This window comes from Phyllobates terribilis, unplaced genomic scaffold (genome assembly GCF_046119375.1).
Source record: "Phyllobates terribilis strain yellow unplaced genomic scaffold, ASM4611937v1 Scaffold_3__8_contigs__length_932513732, whole genome shotgun sequence".
Classification (NCBI taxonomy): domain Eukaryota; kingdom Metazoa; phylum Chordata; class Amphibia; order Anura; family Dendrobatidae; genus Phyllobates; species Phyllobates terribilis.
Genome location: NW_027362763.1, coordinates 550,657,682 through 550,679,329, shown reverse-complemented (window position 1 = coordinate 550,679,329; position 21,648 = coordinate 550,657,682). Strand labels below are relative to the sequence as shown.

Sequence of the window (21,648 nt, the reverse complement as noted above, 5' to 3'; positions counted from 1 at the left end):
TGCGTATTTTACATGCGTTTTTCCTGCCAGGTAGAAGTGTTTGTCAAGCGTTTTTGCATGCATTTCTGCATACCGATTATCAAGCGCTTTTCCAAGCGATTTTAGCATCACTTGGAAAAGTGCTTGACAACTTGGTCACACTATATAAATCCATGCAACCGGCATGGATTTATTTAGTGTGACCAAGTAATTGTTAAAAAAAAAAAGAATAAGAATGGTAAAAAATAAAAACTAAAGATTATACTTACCTTCCGATGGCCCCCGGTGTTTTCTCCGCTACGTCCGGCCTGTTGTATGGGTCGCGGTGGTGTGAAAGGACCTGCCATGACGTCATTTAGTCATGTGACAGGTCACGCGACCACTGACATTGGCGGTCACGTGACCTGTCACATGACTAAATGACGTCATGGCAGGTCCTTTCACACCACTGCGACCCATACAACAGACCGGACGCATCGCTGAGGAGACCGGGGGCCATCAGAAGGTAAGTATAATCTTTATTTTTTATTTTAAATTCTTTTTTTAACAGGTTCTATGGTACCCGGGTCTGGATGAGAGTCTCCTCTTCTCCAAACCTGGGTACCATGCGCACATTGAATCGCATAATATCCGCTTGTCCACATGTGCTCATACGGATATTATGCGTTTCCATGCATGTCAATGGCAGCAATTATGCTGCGTGTCCGCAAAATTAATGGACATGCTGCGGATTTTTCCGCAATGATAATCCGCAGCGGAGATTTCCGCAGCATGTGCACAGCGGATTATCATTGGGGACCATGGGGCAGGTATTACCAAGCTTTTTTTAAGAGTTTTCACTGTGGAAATTCCGCAGCAAAAACGCTTGAAAAATGCATAGTAGGCACGCAGCCTTAAAAAAACATTTTGTTAGTTGCTACACACAGTTCCAGTTTGTTTAGATCTTTTTGAATCCTCTCTCTCTCTTCTCTAATATTAGCTAACCCTCCTAGCTTTCTGTCATCAGCAAATTTAATTAGTTTACCCTCAATTCCTTCATCTAAATCATTGATAAAGATGTTGAACAGCACAGGGCCCAGAACCGAGCCTTGTGGTACCCGACTTGAGACATTCTTCCAAATGGATGTGCAATCATTTATGACCACTCTTTGGGTCCGATCAATAAGCCAATTATGAATCCACCTAACAGTTGCTTTGTCCATTCCAGAGTTGGTAATTTTTTCAATAAGAATGGCATGAGATACTTTGTCAAATGCTTTGCTGAAGTCAATGTATACTATACCACATTTCCCTGATCCACCTAGTCAGTGATTCTGTCATAGAAGGAAACTAAGTTAGTCTAACATGACTTATTAGTTACAAACCCATGCTGGCTCTGGTTAATCACTTCATTCTCGTAAAGGTACTTGCATACATGTTTAATAATTTGTTAAAGATATCTTGAACCTACAGTATAACACTATAGGACATAGATTACAAGTTTGCATGGCCAAAATAGGATGAAATAATATATGTGTTTATGATATATTTAAAAATAAATATATTTCTGATGTTTTTATTTGTTCATGGAAACCTCACAGCTGACACATGCGGCCCAATCCATGAGCTGCATGTATCAGACCATGGCTGCATGATTTCAGCTATATATGTTTAACTCTAAAAAGCTGTGACGTTTCAGAGGAAAACATAGTTTAATAGCCACTGAGCCGCACAGGAGACTAGTCAGACAGGTCTTTCCCTATGTGTTTGTGTAGGGAGGGACTGGTCGCTCCAGGGCGACGTTTCCAGGGACCCGCCTGTCCAACTAGTCTCCTGTGCACCTCAGTCCTCGGCAGCTTTTAACGGATGTTTTTCTCTGAAATTCTGCAGTGTTTCAGATCTAACCATATGCGTCTGAAATCATACAGCCAGTGTGTAATACATCTGATACATGCTGCCCATAGATTGGGCAGTATGTAGGGCGTGCATGTGTTTCTCACATTTAGTGCATATTGTTTAGATATATACATTTTGATTGAGAGGTTTGATAACTTATGGTAATCATTCTCTTACTTGATAACATTAGAGATATTTGTATTTAGTGCATCTCAAATAATTTGTCTTTGTGACTAACTCTGCATTCGCTAGGTATTTTTTGTAAACAGAATTTAATTATAAACCATATGCAGTGGCAGATGTAAAGGTCTGCATTAGTTGTTCCTTTGAGATCACCAAGAAAATAAGGCAACATGCTGGGAAAATGTGCTTGACCTTAATTTGCTTACAAAAGCTGTATAAAGTGTTGAAAATTTGCATGCAGAACAGGGCACAAATTCTCCCACTCTGAAGGATTGTAGCATCTGAGATTTAAGGATTATATGAATAATCTATAAAACATTTACCTTCCTGTGTAGTCATAAAGCAGTGTAGTATGACATTACGGCATTCAAACAGAAAAAATCAGCCAATCTTTTAGGCTACACATACTGCAGATTTTTTAGTTACACCAAGATCTTTTTGGAATTTGAATTAACATTTTTAGCAAAATAATATCAACAGAATTTTACTTGCTAATACTCTTACCAGTTGTAACGGTAAGGGGACTCCACTGTAGAAATCAAAATGGACTATTGTTTGTTAAAGGAATTGGCCATTTTATCTTTTTTTTACCAAGTGTGTTGTTGGCATGATTTTGTAGCCCTTCCAAATATAATAACTATGCACAAAATCATTTCCCAAACATATCTGTGAATATAATGATTAAGTGGCCAACCCCTTTTAAGCGTCACAACTTTTGATGGGATTTCAGATTACTTCACCTTTCTTAAAGAACATACCAGCACCCCTTTCTCCTTGTACCACTTTTTTAACATAGTATAATGCAAGTGCATTAGGCAACCATAGTTGTTTATGGACATCCTTCATTGCTCATAACGCATGTGCAATCTGCGTCTGCAGTGGCGATAGCTTTACGTATTGTGACTGAATTGTAGTAATACCACCTCTCACCTTTGACTCGGCAAAAACTCTTACTGTCGCTCTTATTCATACTCGTCTGGACTACTGCAACTCTCTACTTATCGGGCTCCCTCTTACTAAACTCTCCCCTCTCCAATCCGTCCTTAACGCTGCAGCCAGGATCACATTCCTCGCCAACCGCTACACCGATGCCTCTTCCCTGTTCCAGTCATTGCATTGGTTACCCATCCAATATAGAGTTCAATTTAAACTTATCACGCTTACCCACAAAGCGCTCCATGCTTCAGTACCCCCCTACATCTCCTCCCTTGTCTCAGTCTATCACCCTACACGTGCCCTCCGTTCTGCCAGTGACTTAAAACTTAAATCCTCCATAATCCGAACTTCCCTCTCCCGTCTCCAAGATTTCTCGCGTGCTGCGGCAATTCTTTGGAATGCATTACCAAGGACAGTTCGATTAATTCCCAATACCCACAGTTTCAAGCGGACCCTAAAAACCCATTTCTTTAGACTGGCATATCGCCTCCACACACTATCTGTCCATCCCAGTTGTCCATCCCAGTTTTCCCTCATATTAAAATCTTCTTCAATTTCAGGTTCATACCAACCATTAACATAATAGCCTCGGCCAGGACTGCACACATACTGGCAGGCGACCAGTCCATGTATTATTTATCCTATTTAGTATATCAAGGCTGCATTATACAATATATGTACATTCTACCTTTTGTGTCTCCCCTATTTCCTCATAGACTGTAAGCTTGCGAGCAGGGCCCTCACTCCTTTCGATATGAGTTATGTTTATTCTGTATTGTTTGTATAAGTCCCCCCTAAAATTTGTAAAGTGCTGCGGAATATGTTGGCGCTATAAAAATAAAAATTATTATTATTATTATTATTATTAGTAATAGGGTTGAATGTTCAATTATCTTTAACAAAAACGAGCTCCACTGGACAAAGGATACAGTTAGATCTTTTCCAAAAAGAGGAAAACTGTATTTATAGTGCCACTTGTAGGTCCCTAGTGCCACTTGTAAGTTAATGTTTGACCCATTAAAAAGCTTTGACACGTGACAAGAGCTCCAGCCAAACCAGGGACAGTCATCTGTAGACAAATGTTTCAGAACTCTGCTCATTCGTAGAGTAATATAATAAAACCTAGAATAAAAACAATGAATAGATATCATGCAGTAAATAAGTAGTAGTAATATATGTTAAAAACATTGGGTGCTTATGACTCGACCCCTGGGATGTGGGGTACTCGGTGCCGGGCCGGTCGTTGCTAGGGGAGATGTCACAGTGGCGGTGACCCGGTCCGTGACCCAGGGCGGTCAATCAAAAGGGGAATATATTTACAGGGGATTTATAGTTTTTATATATAGTTCGTGACGCCACCTGTGGTATGCGGCTAAAGGGAGCCACCGCTGCGGAGCAGGTCCTCTGGAGCTGATGTTAGTGCAGCAAAGCTGGTGTGGCTCTCCACAGGTAGAGCTTAGCTCCAGGGCAGTGTAGATGTTATAGGTGATGCTGGGCGTTGTAGTGCAGGGGGTGATGGCGCAGACAATAATCACAGAGACAGTGGGGTGCAGTCTTCCGAGTTTACTCACAGTTGTTAAGTTCCTCAGGTTACAGGTTCCGGACTACAACCTCCCACGTCGTGCTGCGTTCACCAGGCAGGGGTTCAGCAATCCCTCAGGTAATGCAAGAGTGCCTGACAGGACCCCTTTCTATGTGCCATCCTCAGTCGTCTTCCTGGCTCTCGCCCTCCTGCCCTGCGCCTCACAATCAGTGTCCCAATCCGGTAGCCTCGGGTCTTGTCGGCCGACCTGCAGTCCCCTGGACCCTATGTTGCCACCTTTTCGGCGATATAATTGTGGTTGTGGCCACTGCACCTTGCAAGTACAGCAGCCTCCGGTTCCTAGTTGAGCCTTGTAGTTCTCCACTAGTTTAGGGGCCGGTCCCCTCTGCGGCTCGATCCCTCCACCGCCTGGCAGATTCTGGCGTACGGGTGGCCTCCAGCACTTCCCGTACCCCTGGGATCCCTTCTGTTTCTGGAGCCTTTCTCCTGCTCTCTCTCCTCTTCCTTCAGTCCTGGGCCACTCCTCAGGCCCGCTCTGGAGCAGAGCTCTTGCAGAGACTCTGCTCCCCTCACTTTCCTCCTCCAACACCACTCCTCACTCACTGAACTGATCTTTCAAAATGGTTCCCCCTTTTATATCACTCCCTCACAAGTGCTCCCCTGATCTACGTCCTCCACCCACACTCCAGCCAGGGACTGTGCTCTCCCTTAGGAGCAATCTCGCCCTGCCCTACTGAAGTGGACTTGTTGGATGCAGGTGTTAGGGTCCCGGGCAGCACTCTATCCTTACCTGAGAGTGGGATACCACACCTCTGGGTGAGATGCAGTACCTCTGTGGCGACTGAACCCTCAGGGGCGCCACACTTAGTTAACACTATTTTGGTCAAAAGAGCATAAGGCTGTGTGCCCACTATGCGTTTTTTAAACGTTTCCGCAGCTGCAATTCCGCTGCAGAAACGCTTAAAAAACGCTTGGTAGAAGGTCTGCCATGTTCTCCAATGATAATCCGCATGTGCTGTGCATATGCTGCTGAAATTTCCGCTGCGAATTATCATTGCGGAAAAATCCGCAGCACTACCAATTATTTTGCGGAATCGCGGCGTTTTCACCGCCGTTTACTTGCATTGGACCGCATGGAATCCGCATTACTGCATCTGGAGATGCGGATTCCATGCGTTTCAATGTGCGGATGGTACCCGGGTTTGGAGAAGAGGAGACTCTCCTCCAGACATGGGTACCATAGTACCTGTAAAGAAAAAAGAATAAAATAAAAAATAAATATTATACTTACCTTCTGATGGCACCCCGTGTCCTTGTCTCGGCTTGCCAGCTGCTCGCGGTGGACTCAAGGACCTGTGGTGACGTAATTTAGTCATGTGATGGGTCACGCGACCGCTGACGTCGGCAGGTCCTTTAGTCTACCGCGAGCTGCCGGCAAGCCGAGACAAGGACACCGGGGGCCATCAGAAGGTAAGTATAATATTTGTTTATTATTTTTTACCATTCTTTTGGTCACACTATATAAATCCATGCCGGTTGCGTGGATTTATATAGTCTGACCAAATTGTCATGCACTTTCCAAGTGATGCTAAAATCGCTTGGAAAGTGCTTGACAACCCGCATGCGGAAATGCAAGCGGAAAACGCTTCACTTACGCTTGTCCCTGGCAGGAAAAATGCATGTACAATCCGCATGTACAATCCGCATGTACAATCCGCATGCGTTTTTCTGCCAGGGAGATGCAGAAACGCTCAGGAAAAAATCCGGAGCATTTCTGCGTCGTGGGCACATAGCCTAAAAGCTATCCCACCTCGAAATGGTGTGCACTATCATAATGGACCCTAACTCTAGGGACTCACCTCATTCACCTAACTCTAGGGAGCAGAACTTGGTCCTGACTGTGTTTTACACCTGACTGTGGAAAGCTAAAGGGGAGTGGCTCGCCCCTGCCTGGAAATGTACAAGGTACAAGAAAATAAAGCTAAACTGACAGCATGGACCAGCATTCCTGTTAGTATAGTATAAGTGCAATGTGCATCCTGATTGGGTACAACTAGTCGCAGTGAGATAGCTTTTACGCTCTTTTGATGAAAACAGTGTTAACTAAATACCCTATGGGTTTTTTTTTTTTTACTTTATTTATTACTGCTTATTTACTGACTACTGAGTATCTATTCATTGTTTTTATTCAAGGTTTTGTCTGTTAATAACCTCAGTGTGAATGTAACATTGCACTTATACTAACAGGAATGCTGGCCCATGGTTTCGCTTTAGAGCAGGAGTGGGAAACCTCCAGCCTGCGGAATGTTTACAGCCTGCAATGTCCTCTTCTCCAGCCCCCCATCCCCCGGCATATTCCTTAGGACCACAGTGCTCAGACCTGCAGCCCAGTTTTGCTAGCCTCCAGTTTTTTAATTGCACCTTACACTTCGAGCACACCCAAGCAGCTTTCACTACTGAATGCTGTGGCACATGCGATGAAGGATTACGACTCAACGCTGGCTAGCGTCAGGACGTTCTTTGTGCGCGGAGTCAGCGGGATCAGCTGATGAAGACAGCAGCCCCAGCGTCTCCTATGTTATGCTTCAGCCTAGTGTCTCCTATGTGTATTGAGGATGCTCCATCACCAGCCTGTCTTATGCGATGTATATGCTCCAGCATCTCCTGTTTGATGTATATGCTCTAGTATCTCTTGTGTGATGTATATGCTCCAGCCCCAATGTTTCCTATGTGATGTATATGCACTAGCCCCAATGTCTATTATGTGATGCATTTACAGCAGTCTCTGTGTATCCTATGTCATGTATACTAAGTGATCTATACATCAGTCTCAGTATAAACTGTGTTGTTTATACAGCAGTGTCAGTCTCTCCTATGTGATGTATACAGCAGACCTCCCATTGCTTGAGTTCTATAAATGTAACAGTGATGAATTTCCCCTTCTCGAGGAGGCATGCAGTGTACTTTTTTTTAATAATGGAGCCATTACAAATGGATTAAAATTAGACAAGTTATCAGGACCTTAGAGTTACCATCCCCAAAATATGGTGAAATAAAAATAAAAAACAATGAAAATCTTGCATAGGGTTGAGCAATGCCTAATAGAGACAAGAATTACACACGTGGTCAAAATTGTTGGTACCCCTCGTTTAATGAAAGAAAACCCACAATGATCACAGAAATAACTTGAATCTGACAAAAGTAATAATAAATTAAAAATCTTTGAAAATGAACAAATGAAAGTCAGACATTGCTTTTCAACCCTGCTTCAGCAGAATTAAAAAAAAAATGAAACTCATGAAATAGGCCTGGACAGAAATGATGGTACTCTTAACTTAATATTTTGCTGAACAACCTTTTGAGGCAATCACTGCAATCAAACAATACCTGTAACTGTCAATGAGACTTCTTCCACCTCTAGATATGTATTTTGGCCCACTCCTCATGAGCAAACTGCTCCAGTTGTCTCGTGTTTGAAGGTTGCCCTTTCCAGATGGAATGTTTCAGCTCTTTCCAAAGATGCTCAATAGGATTTAGGTCAGGGCTCATAGAAGGCCACTTCAGAATAGTCCAATGTTTTCCTCTTAGCCATTCTTGGGTGTTTTTAGCTGTGTGTTTTGGGTCATTATCCTGTTGCAAGACCCATGACCTGCGACTGAGACCAAGCTTTCTGACACTGGGCAGCACATTTCTCTCTAGAATCCCTTGATGGTCTTGAGATTTCATTGTACCCTGTACAGATTCAAGACACCCTGTGTCAGATGCAGCAAAGTAGCCCCAGAATATAACAGAGCCTCCAGCATGTTTCACAGTAGGGACAGTGTTCTTTTCTTGATATGCTTCATTTTTTCGTCTGTGAACATAGAGCTGATGTGCCTTGCCAAAAACTTCCATTTTTGTCTCATGTGTCCATAAGACATTCTGCCAGAAGCTTTGTGGCTTGTCAACATGTAGTTTGGCAAATTCCAGTCTGTCTTTTTTATGATTTTTTTTCAACAATGCTGTTCTATTTGGTCGTCTCCCATGAAGTCCACTTTGGATCAAACAACGACAGATGGTGCGATCTGACACTGATGTTTCTTGAGCTTGAAGTACACCTTTAATCACTTTAGAAGTTATCCTAGGCTCTTTTGTTACCATTCGTATTATCCGTCTCTTTGATTTGTCATCAATTTTCCTCCTGCGGCCACGTCCAGGGAGGTTGGCTACAGTCTCATGGATCTTAAATTTCTGAATAATATGTGCAACTGTAGTCGCAGGAACATCAAGCTGCTTGGAGATGGTATTATAACCTTTATCTTTAACATGGTCGTCTATGATTTTCTTTCTAATCTTCTGAGACAACTCTTTCCTTTGCTTCCTCTGGTCCATGTTGAATGTGGTACACACCATGTCACCAAACAGCACAGTGAGTATCTGTAGCCCTATATACAGGCCCACTGACTGATTACAAGATTGTAGACACCTGTGATGCTAATTAGTGGACATAACTAGATTTAACATGTCCCTTTTGTCACATTATTTTCAGGGGTACCATCATTTATGTCCAGGCTTATTTCATGAGTTTCATTTTACTAAAAATTCTATGGAAGCCAGGTTGAAAAGCAATGTCTAACTTTCATTTATTCATTTTCATAGATTTTTAATTTATTATTACTTTTGTCAGATTCAAGTTATTTCTGTGACCATTGTGGGTTTTTCTTTCATTAAACGAGGGGTACCAACAATTTTGACCACGTGTGTATGTATAAAGAAGACACATGACTTGAGTTGGTAAGGTACTTTATCTGAAAAGTGAAACTAAGCATAGTCTAAAACTAGTCTTTCAATGACATATTGGTAACCGAAAAAAAAATGTATTAGTCCCCGAAGCAAGTGCTTTTTTTTTTCCTTTTTAGCCCCCCCATCCCAATAGGATGCCTACGGGTGACCTGATATAGGCTTTCATATTTTTCTGGGATTCTTCTTTGGTTTCTCTCTGTAAGCATTAATACGATTTTTACAATTTACATTTGTGTGAGCCTGAAGAATCACTAATGAGCGTTGAAGCCTGAGCCAGTGAACAGTCCTGTACGGATGAGTGCTAATTGAAATATCAATTCCCTTGATACATTTCTCACAAGGTTAATGTTTTCGCTTGCAATCAATTTTCTTAGGGTTAGGAAGCTAGGGATTCATCTTCATGTATGTGGTTTTATCCCTCTAGAAAATAAGACCGGGCATGAATATACATTTTAAAGTATGTGCTACAAAACATAATGGGTTTTCATATCAGCAAATAGTGGCAGCGATTTGTGTTAATATGGGTCTGAATGTTTTAATGTACTGAAGATATGATTATAGCTAGAGAGATTTTCAATTTACAAAATTACCTGTTATTTCCAGTACATGATCCTGAAAAGAAAATCCATAATTAGTGTGTTACTAATACAGACATTGGACTTTTCTCTAGGTTTTCGTAGTAAATAATTTCAAAGGGCAATTACCAAATGCAGCTGTGACTTTTGCGATACGATTTTGTCACTTTAAGAAGTTTGTTCTCCAATGTTTTTCAATTTCCTCAGATGTTATATTTAACCCTAAAAATGTAAATGTGCTTGCTTCAGGAAGAAAATAAGGTTGCCAAAGGAGGCTAGAATATAGGCCCTGGAGACTGGATTTTCTTCATTGCCTTTCATGCGTTCTGTGACCACTTGCATCCACTTAATGGCAGATGCTGTTACTGACCTTGTTGGGCTCCATTTCTCTTGGCAGCACCACTTACTAGTTGTCCAATGAAAGCATTGTATATACCTGTATAGAAAGCTAATAATTGCAACCAGAAATAGAGAATTATATAGATCTTCTTGCCAGTAAGATTACATAAGCAAGATTTTTCTGTAGTTACAGGGGAAAGAAAATGGTTACAGGGTACAAGGGAAAGAAAATGTGGAAGCCCTGTTGGGACTTCTAGTCAATGGGATGACAATCTGGTGTGAGTATGCAACCTGTATTAGTTAAAAAAAACATGGATCTATCAAAATCTAATCTTCACAACACATGTACATAATGGCACGAACAAAGTAGATTTATGAGAACCTGAGAAGATTTGTCGATGCTCACCTGGCTGGAAAAGGTTACAAAGCCAACTGTAAAAAGTTTGGACTACATAAAATCCACAGTCAGACAAATTTTGCACAAATAGAGGAGATTCAAAACCATTATTACCCTCCACAGAATTGGTCGACCAGCAGAGATCATTTGAAGAACTAATCTGCAAGGTCAAAAAAGAACCTAAGGTAACCTTTACGCAACTAAAGGCCTTTCTAAATTAACAAATGTTAATCAGTCTACCATCAGAAGGACACTAAACAACAATGATGTCCATTTCAGGATTGAAAAGAAAAAGCCACCATTCTAGAAAAAGAACATTGTTGCCCGTTTGCAGTTTGCTAAAGACCACCAGGACAAGAAAGAAAGCTATTGGAACAATGTTTTGTGTACAAATTAGATTAAAATAGAGCTTTTTGGTTTAAATGAGAAGGGGTTATGTTTGAAAAAAGAGAAATACTGCATTGCATCATAAAAACCTTATACCATCTGGGAAACACAGTGTTGGTAGTTATCATGGTTTGGGGCTATCTTGCTGCGTCTGGGCCAGGATGACATGCCATCATTGATGGTGCAAGGAATTCTTAATATAATCAGCAAATTCTAAAGGAAAATGTCAGGACAACTGTCCATGAGCTGAATCTCAAGAGAGTGTTAGTTGTACAAAACAATGACCGGGACTGGAGTAGCATTTCTGCCGTAAAAACTGCCACCACTTTTCATTAATCAGACGGTCAGGCATGATTTCAAGTGATTGGAAAATACAAGAAGTCGCAGATGTTTTTGTGCAACTCTGCATTGCATAAAAAATGTGCAACTTTTCAAATCTTAATCCTATTGAAATTTTCAGGAAGGCCCTTAAGCGAGCAGGTCTTGAGAGAAAACCCCCCAGCAAATAAATGTGAAGCTATTTTGAAGGGAAAATGGACTGATGTTCAGGACTAAACAATTACCAGAAATGTTTAGTTACAGTTATTGCTGCACCAGGGAGTCACACCAGATACGGAAAACAAAGGTTCACATACTTTCGCCACTCATAGAACTGATACTGTATAATTTTCCTCAATAAAACATAACAGTTTAATATTTTTGACTCATTTGTGTGATTTGGTTCTCATTATCTATTTTTAAGGCTTGTTTAAAAATCTAGTGTAGTTTTAGGTCAAATTTATGCAGAAATGGGGAAAATTCTGAAGAGTTTACAAACTTTCAACCTCCACTCTAGATATGTGTTCATGGAGCCTGTATGATTATACAGCTCCATAATATGTTGCCATATAATAACATTCATGTGCTGCTATACTGACTCCATTGGGTCCTATTTATACAGAAATGTTCTCACCTAGAAACAATACTTCTGTGTCTTATGAATCCAAGCCGCATTTCAGAATAAATATTCAGATTAAAAAAAATAATGCGTCTGCTAATATGTTAAACTTCTTATTAACAAAATAGTTGATTAAGGGGTTTTTCTCCTCACTAATTGACTCTTGCACTGCTGACTTTAGCGCTGCAGACAATAATAGAAACTGAGAGCAGTGGTGGAGACTTGGCACTTGGGGACCAGGTCTTTCTGAAACTAGAAAGCCCCTTTTAATCATTGCTATTGACATCTCCTTACCAATCATTCAGCTGTTCATTCCATATGAAGTTAATAAAGTAGTAGCTTCAAAGAATGTCCATTATTTATTTTAATACATAACATTCACTGGAACAGAACATCTATCAGCTAAACTAAGATTTGGACGTCAATGTTATTTCTGAAATAATTTGGCTCATTATGGACTGCAGCATATTTCTTGTCTCCCACACAAAATGTACATGCATTATGCAAATCATTTTTTTTCTAATTTAAATTATCTAACATTTCAGAACAACACTTGGCACTGCAGCATCAATATATTTATTTCCATTCATGTTTCCTGTATCTGAGAGGTGTTTGGAACGGTATTAAAGTAGATAAAAAGAGTGGTAAACAGACTGGACTGAATAGAGCACAAATGAATGAAAGCTAAAGAGAAGAGCAACCAAAAGATGATGTGAAATTCAAGAGTACTAAACAGTTTGCACACATGGGCCTGGCCATAGTTCTGAATTACTGAGTAGACCAGATCATCTTGTCTTAAATAATTTATGTTTTTCAATAGTGGTGTAATGTTGTAACTGTATTTCATGTGAAATTAGTTAAAGTAGTCTAAGTTTAATGTCCCTTAATCATAAAATGTATTAAAATGAACCTGCCTGTAGATGGGGGATGTGAAAGGAGTTTGGAGAATAGTGAGAAAACAAGCTGAGGCAGAGAGACAGGATATCCTTCCCCAGCTTATAGTAAGTGATTTTTTTTTTATCCAAGAGCTGGATTCACATCTACACTGCTTAGTAATACTGTAGATTGTCCTCCATGCTGCAGTTTCTGCAAACATCCTACACAAAGATGAACTGGAGTCTCTAATTTTCATTGGTCTCTGAGCTAGTGACTGGAGACACAGATAAGAGAGTCTGCAAGGAGAAAACTGTTGAAAATGCAGGGTGTAAGATATATAACTGACAGAAATAGTGTTATTCCTTACATACACACACAACAGCTTGTTATGAAGTTCCGCTACCCCTCTGGCTCTTCTCCTTTGATAGAAGAGCAAATCCAGATGGAACTTCTAGTACCTATGGGGTGGCAGCCCACGTGGATACTGGGAGCATGACCGGCCTATCCCTAACTTTTGGCAAGGGAGACCACTGATCCTTCCCTTTCACTGTGGTCTTCTGGCCCAGAGAGATGGGGAAAAGTTTATTGGGGGCTTTTCTCCTTTAAGAGTGGGCATCTATAGAAAGCTTTCATGTGCACTTTTTTGAGGGGGCACTGTTGACATTTTTTAAACAGGTGGAGATCACTACCTCAAGCTTAAGGCTAAGTTCCCGCGATGAGTTTTTGGTGTATTTTTGATGTTGGAGATTTTATGCAGCATTTGTGCACAAATTTTTATCGCTTGTTTTTCAATAGCAGGTTTTGTCTCCTTTTGCTATATCATGTTTTAAATAAAACTGCTCTATTTTAGATACTTTCGGTTACTTAGCTTTAATAAAACTCTATTGATAAAGTCTGTGCAGACTACATGCATTTTTAGTGTATATTTGCTCTGCGCAAAAAGCATATGCTTTTTTTTTATCTGCGGATTTTGCTCATCTCATTTAAGTTTATGGGGAACATCTGCAAATAAAACGCATATTTATTGCAAGAGAAACTTACATTTTATGGATCCAAAAATCGTTCTCTAGGTCAGTTTCCGCAACATAAAAAACACAGTGGGCATGACATTCCTATATATCCTATTCACTTTGCAGGAACTGTAATATGTTGCATTTTTTTGTACAGTAAAAATATGCAGTATGAAAAACACTCCAAATGCTCATCATGGGAACTTACCTTAGCCTAACACAAAAAAGCAGTTGTTCCTTCTCTCCCGACTTTTCAAAACTGTTGACCTAAAGAAATATTTCAGTATATTCATAGAATCATAGAATGGTAGAGTTGGAAGGGACCTCCTGGGTCATCTGGTCCAACCCCCTGCTCAAAGCAGGATTCACTAGATCATCTCAGACAGATGTCTGTCCAGCCTCTGTTTGAAGACGTCCATTGAAGGGGAACTCACCACCTCTCGTGGCAGCCTGTTCCACTCATTAATCACCCTAACTGTCAAAAAGTTTTTTCTAATATCTAATCTGTGTCTCCTCCCATTTAGTTTCATCCCATTGCTTCTAGTCTTTCCTTGTGCAAATGAGAATAAAGATGATCCTTCTACAATGTGACAGCCCTTGACATATTTGTAGACAGCTATTAAGTCTCCTCTCAGTCTTCTTTTTTGCAAGCTAAACATTCCCAAATCCTGCAACCGTTCCTCATAGGACATGGTTTACAGACCAGTCACCATTCTGGTCGCTCTTCTCTGAACTTGCTCCAGTTTGTCTATGTCTTTTTTAAAATGTGGTGCCCAAAACTGTACACAGTATTCCAGATGAGGTCTGACCAAAGAGGAGTAAAGACCGATAATGACTTCACGTGATCTAGACTGTATGCTTCTGTTAATACATCCCAGAATTGTATTTGCCTTTTTTGCTGCTGCATCACACTGTTGACTCATGTTCAGTCTATGATCTATTAGTATACCTAAGTCTTTTTCACATGTACTGTTGCTTAGCTCTATTCCTCCCATTCTGTATATGCTTTTTTCATTTTTATTGCCCAGATGTAGTACTTTGCATTTTTCCCTGTTAAAAACCATTCTGTTGGTTGCTGCCCACTGCTCCAGTTTATTTAGGTCTTTTTGAATCCTCTCTCTCTCTTCTCTAGTATTAGCTATCCCTCCTAGCTTTGTGTCATCAGCAAATTTAATCAGTTTACCCTCAATTCCTTCATCTAAATCATTGATAAAGATGTTGAACAATACAGGTCCCAGGACGGAGCCCTGTGGTACCCCACTTGAGACATTCATCCAGCTGGATGTGAAGCCATTTACAACCACCCTTTGAGTCCGATCACTAAGCCAGTTATGAATCCACCTAACAGTTGCCTGGTCCATTGCATACTTGGTCATTTTTTCAATAAGGATGGTGTGAGATACTTTGTCAAATGCTTTGCTGAAGTCAAGATATACTATATCTACAGCATTTCCCTGATCCACCCAGTCAGTGATTCTGTCATAGAAGGAAATTAAGTTAGTCTGACATGACTTGTTAGTTACAAACCCATGCTGGCTCTGGTTAATCACTTCATTCTTATCCATGTACTTACATACATGTTGTTTAATAATTTGTTCAAAGATCTTTCCTGGTATAGAAGTCAGACTCACCGGCCTATAGTTCCCTGGGTCCACCTTCTTCCCCTTTTTGAAGATAGGAACAACATTTGCTCTTCTCCAGTCTTCTGGGACTTCTCCTGTTCTCCAAGAATTTTCAAAGATTATGGAGAGTGGTTCTAAAATTTCTTCTACGATCTCCTTCAGTACTCTGGGGTGTAATTCATCTGGACCTGGTGACTTGAACTCATTTATGTTAGCTAAATATTCCCTCACAATCTTTCTGTTTACAGATAACTTGGATTCCTCTATTCCTTTAAAAGGACAGTGAAGATCAGTTGATGTTACATTTTCTTTCTGAGAGAAAACAGATGCAAAATAGGAATTAAAAAGTTCGGCCTTCTCAACATCCTCTCTTACCATTTCTCCATTTTCATCCTGTAAAAATCCTATAGCATCTTTGACTTTTCTTTTACTTTTGACATACCCCCAAAATCCTTTTTTATTGCTTTTGACATCTCTTGCAAGCCTTAATTCATTGTCAGCTTTAGCTAACCTGATACGTGCCCTGCAGGATCTGCAGACTGCATTATAATCTTCTTTAGATATGCCTCCCTCTTTCCATTTAATAAACATTTCTTTCTTTCTTTTTAGCATGTGTTTAAGTTCTGTGTTCATCCATCCTGGTTTCCTTAAATGCTTCCCATTCTTCCTACTTTTCGGGATTGTTAACGATTGTGCTTTGAGAATCTCATTTTTAAAAATTTCCCATCCTTCCTGGACATTTTTGTCCTTAAGGACATCCAGCCATTGGATCCCTCCTATTCTCTTTCTGAGTCTCTTAAAATCTGCCTTTCTAAAATCTAACCTTGAAGTATGAGTCTTCACATGTCTTCCTCCTCTAGTTATCCAAAATTCTATAATAGCATGATCGCTGCCTCCTAGGGTCCCAGCCACCTTTACCTCCTCAACCATTTCCTCCCTGTTTATAAGGATTAGATCCAAAGTAGCAGATCCCCTTGTTTTCTCCCCTACCTTTTGGAAGATAAAGTTGTCAGCAAGAGAGGATAAGAATTTGCTTGACCTGTTAGTTTTACTTGAGAGAGATTCCCAACAAATGTCTGGATAGTTGAAATCTCCCATGACCACTACGTCATATTTTTTGGAGAACTTGGTCATTTGATACATAAAGAGTTCATCCATATCTTCAGCTTGCCCAGGTGGCCTGTAGTAAATGCCTACAATGGTGTCCTTTCTGTTGTTCTCTCCTTGTATTCTTACCCAAACAGTTTCCACAGAACTCCCAGTCTCTGAAGCTTCCATCTCTGTGCAGATATACGCTTTTCTAACATACAATGCAACACCTCCTCCTCGTTTATCAAGTCTGTTTCTTGCAAATAAGTTGTATCCTTTTAGCCTTTTATTCCAATCATGTGTATCGTCCCACCAAGTTTCAGTGATTCCAATGACATCATATTCCTTTTCCTGCATTAGTAGTTCCAATTCTCCTTGTTTGTTGCCCATGCTTTGTGCATTTGTATAAAAACATTTTAGTTTGTGATTGGTTTCTCTTCCTCCCATATTTTTATTATTTAAATTGTTTTGTCTTTGTTCTTCCTTTCCACTTCCAGTAGCAGAGATCTCAATAGTATTTGTCAGCTGTATGGCTTTTTCTGGCCTTTTGCTTCCCTTCCCACATTGTTCTAGTTTAAAGCTCTCCTGATGAGTGTAGCAAGGCGACTTCCAATTACACGTTTTCCAGTCTTCGTAAGGTGCACCCCATCTCTAGCAAGTAGTCCATCATATAGGTAATTCATTCCGTGATCCAGAAATCCAAATCCTTGTTGACGGCACCATCGACGTAGCCAGTTGTTCACCTGTAGAATCTTATTCCACCTCATTGTTCCATGGCCATCCACTGGGAGGATGGATGAGAAGACCACCTGCGCTCCCAATTCTTTCACTTTCTTGCCTAAGTCTTCAAAGTCACTGCAGATGGTTTCCAGGTCCTTTCTTGCAGTGTCATTTGTCCCCACATGTATTAGCAGGAATGGGTAGTGATCTGTAGGTCTGAAGAGTCTTGATATCCTGTCAGACACATCTTTAATTTTTGCTCCTGGAAGACAGCACATTTCTCTTGAGGTTATGTCTGGTCTGCAGATAGCGGCCTCTGTTCCTCTTAACAGGGAATCCCCCATGACCACCACTCTCCGTTTTTTCTTCACAACATTCTTCTTTCTCCATCCAGGAGGATTCTGAGGGCTTACAAGGTTATTCATTGCTGGCAAAGTCTTATTTTGCTGTATTTCTTCATGGTTCTCCTGCGTGAGAGCCTGGTACTGGTTCCTGAGCAGTATGGGTGCTGACTGCCTCTCGATCCTCCTGCTTCTGTGGGTCACATGCTTCCATTCCTCTGTTTCGTCAGGTGCAGTTCGAATTTCTTCTCTTTCTGAATCATGAAGAGATAATTCTGCTCTGTCTAAGAACTCTTCACCTTCCTTAATGATTTTCAAGGTAGTTAACCTCTCTTCTAGATTTCGCAACTTTTCCTCCAACAGGGACACAAGCTTGCATTTCTGGCATGTGAAGTTTGGCTTTTCCACTGGCAAGTCTGTGAACATGTAGCAGGATATGCAGCTCACCAAATGGCTCCTGGACTCTTCCATGTTCTTATTGTTAATGTTCTGAAAACAGTGAAAAAAGCTTAAAAAAAAAAGCTCCAACAGCCAAAATCCAGTGTTCTTTGAGCTCGCGGAGACTCTTCACTTACCCCAAAATGCAGTGGGAATATGCAAATTATCTCCTCAGGACTCCTCCCCTGGTTTACCGATGTCCTCTTTTCAGCTCCAACAGCCAAAATCCAGTGTTCTTTGAGCTCGCGGAGACTCTTCACTTACCCCAAAATGCAGTGGGAATATGCAAATTATCTCCTCAGGACTCCTCCCCTGGTTTACCGATGTCCTCTTTTCAGCTCCAACAGCCAAAATCCAGTGTTCTTTGAGCTCGCGGAGACTCTTCACTTACCCCAAAATGCAGTGGGAATATGCAAATTATCTCCTCAGGACTCCTCCCCTGGTTTATTCAATCAACAACAAAATAAATGTTGAGTGCTATTGTCAATATTGCAAAAAAATTATTTTTGCAAGATAGTAATTTTGTAGAATTTTATCCAGTTATAGCCTTTTATATGGCTTTTGTAATTTGCTTAAGTAGGATTAAACTGATAGATATACTGTAAGTTTAATAGTCTGTTGTTTTACAGGTAACTGTTATGAGAAAGATCAATGCAAGTTCTTTATTAATATTCAATACAAGTCCCTACAAACAATAAGAGAATGCTAGGAACTAGCGTTGGATGCCTCGTTCGCCATCCCATATAGTGCCACTCCTGCTACTGGATCTTACTATCCTTAAAGGGATTCTCCACTACTATTCAAAATAGCACCATGTTTTTTTATGCTGAATTGAAGTTTCTTTCTAATTACCTCCCTCTGCTGTTTCTGCCTGTGAGCGGCGCTATCACTGGATGCTCACAGGCATCACGTGATCACCGGCTGTAGCCGGCTCTGACATCTGTTGATGTCATGTCATGATTCCGGATGCAGCCGGGGGTCCCTCTTCTGCGTTCCACGGCTGCTGGGTTGTGGGCGAAGTTACCCCGCGCGTCACACCCAGCATCCACCGCGCGCTCTCCCTCTCCCCATTCATTGGAAAGTGCACGGTGGATGCTGGGTGTGATACGCGGGGTAACCCCTCCCACCACCCAGCAGCCATCACGGGGACCCCAGCTCTGAGTCACGCCTCACTTGATGTGACGTCAGCGGTGGGTCACGTGCTGCCTGTAAGCGGCCCCCGATAGCGCTGCTCACAGGCAGAAACAGCAGCTGGAGGTAATTAGAAAGAAGCTTCTTTTCATCATAAAAACACATTGGGCTATTTTGAATAGTAGTGGACAACCCTTTTAGGGGTACTGCGTCCTCTCTATCCTTACTAAACTCCCCTGAGCAATCTGTACACTGATGAAGATCTTGTGGACCGAAACGTCTGTACTTATTTATGGACTGCAATTAAATTTATAAAAATTCATATTCTTCTGGGTGCCGAGTTTTTTGCTATTTTTATGGTTTTGGATCTTGCTTGCGCACCATATACCAGTAGTGCTACATTTTTTTCATCATTGTACACATATTGTGACAGGGTTACAGGAAATGTATTTGAGGGGAGATATGTGTCACAATGGTTGCTACCTTCCAAAATGTGAAGCCCAGAAGTTTCTCTCCACCATGTTATGTGCTGAGAGGTGCCGAGAGCTTGTCCATATTTTTTCTAGGACGGGCCTGCCAAAAGAGATCTTGATGGACCAAGGAACACTTTTCATGAGCAAGGTGATGAAGGAGTTGTATAAGGTCCTCCAGATTGCTCAGCTGCGAACCTCAGTCTACCATCCGCAGATGGATGGCCTAGTAGAGCACTTGAATAAAACCTTAAAGACCATGCTGAAGAAGGTCATTGAGAAGGATGGTCGAGACTGGGACTATCTGCTTTTTTTTGTGCTCTGCTCTGTCAGAGAAGTTCATCAAGCCTCAACTGGCTTCTCTTCATTCAAGGTCCTGTATGGTGAACATCCACGAGGGCTCCTAGATATCGCCAAGGAAACCTGAGAGGCCGAGGTCACGCCCCACCAGAGCATCATAGAGCATGTCGCCCAGATTTAGGAGAGATTGGCGAAAGTGATGCCTATCATGAAGGCGCATCTCTTTCAAACACAAAAGGCAAAGGCAAGGGTTTCTGGCCAAGCATCAGACCCATACAAGGGGTGGAAAAACTTGGCGAGATCAATTACAAGGTCCACCAGCCAGAATGAAGGAAGCCTCACCAAGTATACCACGTGAACTTGCTCAATCTGTGGCGAGATCGGGAATCACTGAAAGCTCATGGCCTGGGAGCCCGTCCCGAAGCCAGCGTGTAGGATGTCATGATTGCAGAGACTATCGCCGGCCCAGAAGCAACAATGTAGAGAACTGCTGCTGTGGAACCGTGACCTGTTTTCGGAGTTTGCGGGGCATACGCAGATCGTGGAGCATGACGTTCTGACAGCCGCATATAAGGGTGAACCTTAAGCCATAAAGAATTCCCGAAGCACGTCGTGAGGTAATCTCAAATGAGGTGAAGAGAATGCTAGACCTCGGCGTGATAGAGGAGTCAAAAAGCGGATGGTCGCTTCCCATCGTCCTCGTGCCGAGCCCGACTGAGTGGCAGTTTTGTAATGATTACCGTGTGTAACGGGTGTATCAGAGGTGACAGTCGCCTTGCAGTTGGTTGCAAGAGATCTCTATGTTTTTTATTACAGACATCTTCTTAGATGAGAGGCTGTCTCTAGGACCTAGCGGCTACTTCCCTTTGGTAATTAGCTCCCTGGCCTGGGTGTATATATACCTGATGTGTCTGAGAGGGAGGTGTCAGCTATATTCATTTCTACTTGTGAAGGTTTAGCAAGAGCAGTACTTCATCTTCTCTGGAGCTTGAGGCCAAGTTCGCATCATTTTTCTGGAGTCATCTAAAACTAAGCATTCTGTTTGTCTACCCTTGTTGTCTATAGAGTTTAGTGGAGATCGACTAGTGCTCATCTCCTCCCATCCCTAGCCTTAGCCATACGCCAGAGAAAGACAGGGCGAGGCACGCGTGCGGCGATTGCTAAAGAGGCAATATGGGGAAAGTAGTTGAGACAGGGTGACACTACACCAGACTAGGAGGTCTCCACTCCCCCCTTTCCCTAGTGTCTGGGCTCCCTTCCCCTCTTCCCTCTGTGTTGCACTAAGTCTTTCCCACACTTGGCGTGACACCGTGTCGATGAACTCATTGAGAGACTTGGACCCACGAGGTACATTACCACCCTTGACCTGGCAAAGGGTTACTGACAGATCCACATGTCCCAGATTGCCAAGGAGAAGAGGGCCTTCTCGACACCTGATGGGTCTAGAATGCCTTTTGGACTGCAGAATGCCCCAGCCACTTTCCAGAAGGCCATGAATCGGATCCTAGATCCACATATAAACTATGCCACAGCCTACCTCGATGACATTGTGATTTTTAGCCCAGACTGTGGTAGTCATCTACCAGAGGTGCAGGCATTTCTGGATGCTCTGAGTAAGGCGGGGTCTACCATAAATAAAAAAAAAATGTGTCATGGAGAAGGGAGAGGCCAAGTACTTAGAATACCTCATTGGGAGAGGCAAAATGAAGCCACAAATA

The 21,648-nt window shown here is 41.7% G+C and overlaps 1 protein-coding gene across 4 annotated transcripts in view; it reads left to right on the top strand.

Annotated features, from left to right (window-relative positions):
* Positions 1–21,648, top strand: part of AIG1 (androgen induced 1) — a 431,317-nt gene that overhangs the window by 26,101 nt on the left and 383,568 nt on the right. Inside the window, exons 2-3 of one of the 4 annotated variants that reach the window (XR_012318249.1) lie at positions 10,400–10,794; positions 10,889–11,598. The exons of 2 other annotated variants lie outside the window; for them this stretch is intronic. Coding sequence is in view for 1 of the 2 variants with exons in the window: in XM_073673245.1 (XP_073529346.1) it covers positions 10,400–10,516 (117 nt within the window). In the remaining variant the exon portion in view is untranslated. Of the gene's footprint in view, positions 1–10,399; positions 11,599–21,648 lie in introns of those variants that run through there. One more of the 4 variants, XM_073673245.1, reaches the window with a different exon arrangement.